This window comes from Lathyrus oleraceus, chromosome 6 (assembly GCF_024323335.1).
Source record: "Lathyrus oleraceus cultivar Zhongwan6 chromosome 6, CAAS_Psat_ZW6_1.0, whole genome shotgun sequence".
Classification (NCBI taxonomy): Eukaryota; Viridiplantae; Streptophyta; class Magnoliopsida; order Fabales; family Fabaceae; genus Lathyrus; species Lathyrus oleraceus.
The window spans coordinates 296,737,503-296,743,451 of NC_066584.1; the positions used below are offsets into that span (position 1 = coordinate 296,737,503).

The following is a 5,949-nucleotide window of genomic DNA, read 5'->3' on the forward strand; positions in this document are numbered from 1 at the left end:
ACTTTATACAAAATACATATGCACACAAGAAAGGGCTCCCTAGGAGTACCTAGGACAATTTGGGTGCTAACACCTTCCCTCTGTGTAACCAACCCCATTACCTGTAATCTCTGGAATTTTATTAGTTTTGATTTGAAAACTTCTTAATTTTGGGTTTTGTTCGTACTTTCCCCTTTTTCCCTTGGAAACAATAAAAGCGTGGCGACGACTCTTGTTATTTGATGTCTAGCTTATCCATAGCTTGATGATCGTGAATTTACCGCTACATAAATTAAGTGGCGACTTCACTGGGGAGTGATCTCCAGTCGGTTTAGCCTACTTTTTTGTGTGTATATAATTGTATATATGTGACGTATGTATATTTGTATGATATAATCTGCTTGTTGTGCTTGGTGATCTCTGAGTGGTGAGAAAAGTTCTAACCCGAACTTGAGTGCAATTAAGATAGGAGGATGGTATAATCATGTCCGACTTGTGTCGAGTAGTCCTTAACAAGTTGGCTTGAGATCCATCTGCTCAGTGGAGACCCTTTTGGATTTGGAAATGTCACACAAGTATTTGTGGTTAGGCATTACTATCTCTAATTTGGGTCCGAGAAGCTGAGGACCGTAGAACATTTACCCCCTCTTGGCCTATTTAGGACGTAGTGCGGAGACTGTTCAAGTGTAGACTTGATAACAGTTGTTACACGATACTACACTCAGACGAGTTTCTCTTGAGAATATTATGGGTCGATGAGTCAGTTACCTTAACCTGTAATATCCGATAAATAGAATTAAGACTCTGGGAACTTTTTAGAACATGATCTACATGTTTTTATCCTTAGTTCACTCCTTTGGGATGGTTCTTACCCAGACTCCATGCTCGTGACTTACAATAAACCCTTGATTCTTGGTTGGTCCACTCAAGTATTGTCAATATCAATGGAAATTGGGTGTTAGTAAGGTGTAAACCATAATCCACCAAAATGGATGATTGATCTTGACAATGACTTGATTCATCCCTTGACCTTTGTTTACTTTCCTTGTGTGTGATCCCTTATTTGTGATTGTTGCATTCATGCATTCATGCGCATCATAACATTCATCATACAAAAATTTCAAGGAACTGAGGTATTATTTGCAAATATTTTCAGACCATGGATTATGGACGAAGGAACACTAAGAAGTACAGTTTCAGAAGTCCTGACTTGAAAGAGTTAAGGAAGCTATCATCTTTTGTATTAGATCCCTTAGACTTCAAACAACGTCATGGGAAGCTATTATCTGTCTTGTCTACTGATGTGGTTGAAGGACTTCTGAGTGTGCTAGTGTAGTTATATGATCCTCTCTACCGTTGCTTCATTTTCCCAGATTATCAGCTTGCGCCTATGTTGGAGGAGTATTCTCATCTCTTGGGGATACCTATTTCTAGTAGAGTTCCTTTTAATGGATTGGAGGAGATTCCCAGATCTCATCTTATTGTTGAAGCTCTTCACTTGAAGAAGTCTGAGATAGAGGCTCATTGGGTTAAGAAAGGAGGATTGTTTGGGTTTCCATCTGATTTCCTCACCAAGGAAGCTACTGCCTTTTCTCAAACCCGTAGTATGGACGCTTTTGAAGCTATCTTTGTGTTGCTCATCTATGGATTAGCTTTGTTCCCTAACATTGATGGTTTTGTCGATATTAACACCATTAGGATATTCTTGATTGGGAATCCTGTGCCTACATTGTCTGTTGTATTCCTCTTATGTACAAGTGGTTTATTTTGAAATTGCCTCAGACACCTGCTTTTGTGGAAAACAAAAAATGTATACGGTGGTCCCAGAGACTTATGTCTCTCACTAATGATGATATAGTTTGGTATGATTCTTCTTTGAGCAGTTTAGAGATTATTGATTGTTGTGGTGAATTCTCTAATGTGGCTCTTATTGGTACACAAAGAGGAATAAACTACAACCATGCTTTCGCTCGTCGTCAATTTGGGTTCCCCTTGAGATACAAACCTAATAACACTTTGTTATAAGATCTTTTCTATAAAGAGGGTAAAGATCCCCAACATTTGAAGCAGAAGATTGTGCATGCTTGGCATAATGTGCATAGGAAGGGAAGGTCCGAGCTTGGTCCGTGCAACTGTGTAGCTTTGGAAGCTTACACTCTTTGGGTAAAAAGGAGAGCTTTGGAGTTGAAAATGCCTTATCCTTGTAAAATACCTATATCTATGGTTGTGGTTGAGCCATTAACTCTCCCTAACCAAGATGTAGAGGAGTTGGAAGACGCTGAAGGTAGAGAAAAACAAGAAAGGGGGTTTGAATTGTTTTTGGAAATAAAAACTTTTTGAGATATTGGATACACAGAGAATAAAAAGGAATATGTCACAGAATTTTATACTGGTTAGCTTGAAGTTCAAAGCTACTCCAGTCCACCCTGCCAAGGTGATTTCGCATTCAAAAAGGTCTTAATCCACTAATCTTGAAAGATTACATAAACAATCGCCTAAGAGAATAATCCCTTAGCCTTCTCAAGTATTCAAACTGCACAGAGTCACTTCAGGAAATATCAGCAAAACTATGATTTGTAATACAATGTGCTTCTAACAAAAATAAAATATTACAGAATAATAAGAACAAAGCTTTTCATGTAAGAGCAGCAACTCGTGAAAAATGAGAGAGAATGAATGAGAGTTTTTGTATCTTGTGTGTCTCAGGTGTATCTTTTTGTGAAGTATTCAGTCCTTTATATAGGCGTTGAGAAGGATCGTTGGAGTGATGATAGGATCTTGGTCATTTAAGAATGTTTATTGTCATTACTCTCATTGTTTCTTTCTAAAACAGTTTTGGGCGGCTCATTATTTCCTTCTAGAAATAATTTCTTTCCAAAACCATATTTCTTTTCGGTTACGTGTTCTGAACTGGTGAATCTGTATCAGAGTCTTAGTAAATCAGAGTTTAACGTTAGAGGTTGATAATATCTGACCACATCAGAGTTTCTCTATGCTCTTGACTTCTTCAGATTCAGAGTCTGGATTCAGTCTTCTTTACCAGAGTTTCTGACTTCTTTATGTTGCGCTGGTAACTGCGTTGATCAGAGTCAGAACCTTCTGGACGCGTTTTCTCTGAGTAGCATCTGATAGTTGAGTTATGTATCTGATGTGTTGATCTATCTGATTGTTTGATCAGAGTCTTGCACACTTAAGAAAAATTTCGTTAGAGTACCATTTTTGTTTCATCCTTTGTTATCATTAAAATCTTAGAGATACATTGTAGAACCAACTTTTTTCTTACAATCTCCCCCTTTCTGATGATGACAAAACAATACAGAGAAGAGGTGGAACAATACAAAAATATTTCAGATCAGATAGAAAGAGGAACTCCCCCTGAGTTAGATCCTTGGGTTAATCAGAAGTTCTTAATGGACCTTCCTTGGTTTAGTGCTTTAGCTACTTTCCTGCATATCTTAAGTCATTAATTTAGTAATAATTTTTAATAATGTTTGCAGTTCTTTGAGAAGATTTAGTTATGTTTCCATCAGAGCTGTTTTAGTTCTCCCCCTTTTTGTCAGAATCAAAAAGATATAGAAAAAAGGTGATATTAATAAATAGAGCAGTTACAGATAAGCAGCAGAGAAGTCAAATATTAGAAAACAAAGGAAACAACAAATCAGAAAGGCAACAAGCAAATATCCTAAGTGCGTAAGGGTTTGGGGGCGGAGGCATCCTTTGGAGCAGCTGAGACAACATGTTCTGAATGTTGATGTTGACTGAGTCCTGTTGATCCAGCCTAGCCTAAACCACTTGTTGTTCTTTCTGCAGTTCCTCCAGAGTCTTCAAGACCAGAGGGACGAACCCAGAGTTGGACTGCTCCCCCCGAGTCAGTGCATCAGCGTTGACTTTGGCAGCTGCTTCTTCAGCAATACGAGCTACTTCTTCAGCATCGACTTTAGCTTTTGCCTCAGCCTCAGCAGCAGCCGCAACATCAGCAACAACCTTCTCCTTATTTTTCCATATACGCTGTTCTTCCTCTTGGCGTGGTTTCTCTTCAGCTTCCTTCCTTGCCCGTTCCTCAGCCTCTTTGGCTAAGCGCTCTTGAAGTCTAATACCAGCATCTCTGATAAAGTTGTTGCGGACTTGTTCAGAGAGACCTTTCAGTTTGAAGGCTTCAAAGGTCATCCAACTTATCACTCTGTTCCAGTGGATCCTTATTGCATAGGGATCATCACTGATGCTAGAGTTGATTGTCAAAGACTTAACCTTCTCTACTAAAGACTCTGCAAAAACCTGTATTACTTCTTCTAGGGTAGGGAGGGTAGTCTCTAGTTCAGTGTTAGATGATAGGGAGGATGGAGAAGGTGAGTTTGGGGTGCTGAGATTTAGTGTGGGTGTTATGGAGGCAACAGAAGTTGTGGGCGTGGGAATGGCAGAGGGTGATTGTGTTGCTTGTTCAGGTTATGGGTGTGGTTCAGATGGTGAGTGGGTTGGTTGTGGTTCAGAGTGGAGTGGTTGTTGTGCAGGTGGTGGTGTTTGTTCAGATGTGGTGGGATTTGGATGTTTAGGAGGTAGGGAAGTGACTTCTGGTTCAGGTTCAGAGTGTGATGGTTGTTGAGAGGCCAGAGCACGGGCTTGTAGCTGAGCCAGAGTGGGGGATTGGGGGTAAATGGTTCGGTGTCGAAGGAGAGTTCGTAGTATGGTGGGGATTATGGAGGTGGTGATGATGATGGTGAAGTGGTTTCATTTATAACTTTTGCTTTTGAAATGGGTAGTGTGGTGGTAGCAAGGTTAAATTTAAGTGAGGGTGGGTTAGAAGTTCTGGTGGTTGAGGGAGGAGTGTCAGAGGTGGTGTATATAGGGGTGGTTTGGGGAAGAGAATAAGCAAGAGGTTTTATTTTAACAGAGCGAGAGAGAGGTACAAACTTACTTGGAGAGCCAGCCAGAGGGACTGGAGGTCTTGACCTAGAGGATTCTCCCAGCCTTGCTTTCTTCGCCTTCTTGGACTTCTCATAGGGCTCTCGCATCCTCTTCATGAAGTTTGGTGGATTCTCAGGTAGCCAGTCCACTATGAAGTCAGAGATTGTTAATTCCTTAGGATTGGCATTAATTCTGTAAAACAAATAATGTAATCATCTCTGTTGTTTTAATATGTTGGGTTGAAGAAGTTCAACATCTGGACCAACATGTCATGTACGATGTCACGACATCATGCCTGTGACATCGTACATGTGTAGAAAACTGAATTAATTAATTCAGTATTTATTCTGGGATTAGTAAGGATATTTGGTGAATATCCTAACTCCCATGTGGAGGTCTTGAAGACTCAATCAGAAGATATATAGGCTCAAAGTAAGGAGATATATATGGAGAGATTTTAGGATTGAAGACCTTGTTTGTAGCAGAATTTTTCTGCTGAAGTTGTAACAGCAAAGAACAAGTCTGCTGCGATTTCTGAAGGCCCAAATCTAGTTGGGTGATTAGGTTATAAATAGCTAATTGTAACCTAGTTTTTGTAAGCCTCTTAGAATGAAAATTTAGGGGTGTGTGTGAGGTAAACCTCCCAGTCTGTGGGAAGGTTACCATGTGTTTCTCAGTGGTAAAAGCTGAGAGTATTTGTAACTCAAAGCCTGTAGGCAAGAGTGATTTTGTTCTTGAATGAAGCTGTGAAGCAAGTTCAAGGTGTGGTAACATTACATTGTATTTGTAGTGATAGGAATGGAAACTGGAGGTTTCTATCTAGGAGTTCCTAGGTATAGATTGCATTGGGTAGGGATTAAGTGAAGAGTTGTAAACGGGTGAGTTTAACTCTGAATTAATACTGCTAATAGTGGATCTTCTTCCTGGCTTGGTAGCCCCCAGATGTAGGTCATGTTGGACTGAACTGGGTTAACAATTTCCTGTGTTTGTTTTCCTTCTGCATGTGTTTTTGTTACTGTCATAACTCAGCTGATATTCCAGTCAGCTTACCAAGATGATAACAGACCT

At 39.9% G+C, this 5,949-nt stretch overlaps 1 protein-coding gene across 1 annotated transcript; it reads right to left on the reverse strand.

Moving 5' to 3' along the window:
• Positions 1–2,765: 2,765 nt before the first annotated feature.
• LOC127095290 (eukaryotic translation initiation factor 4 gamma-like) lies at positions 2,766–4,997 on the reverse strand. Its single transcript, XM_051034000.1, has 3 exons — positions 4,892–4,997; positions 3,824–4,118; positions 2,766–2,898 (listed from the first exon to the last, which is right to left on the reverse strand). The coding sequence occupies exons 1-3, from the start codon at positions 4,995–4,997 to the stop codon at positions 2,766–2,768; spliced, it is 534 nt and encodes a 177-aa protein (XP_050889957.1).
• Between the last annotated feature and the right edge of the window lie 952 nt (positions 4,998–5,949).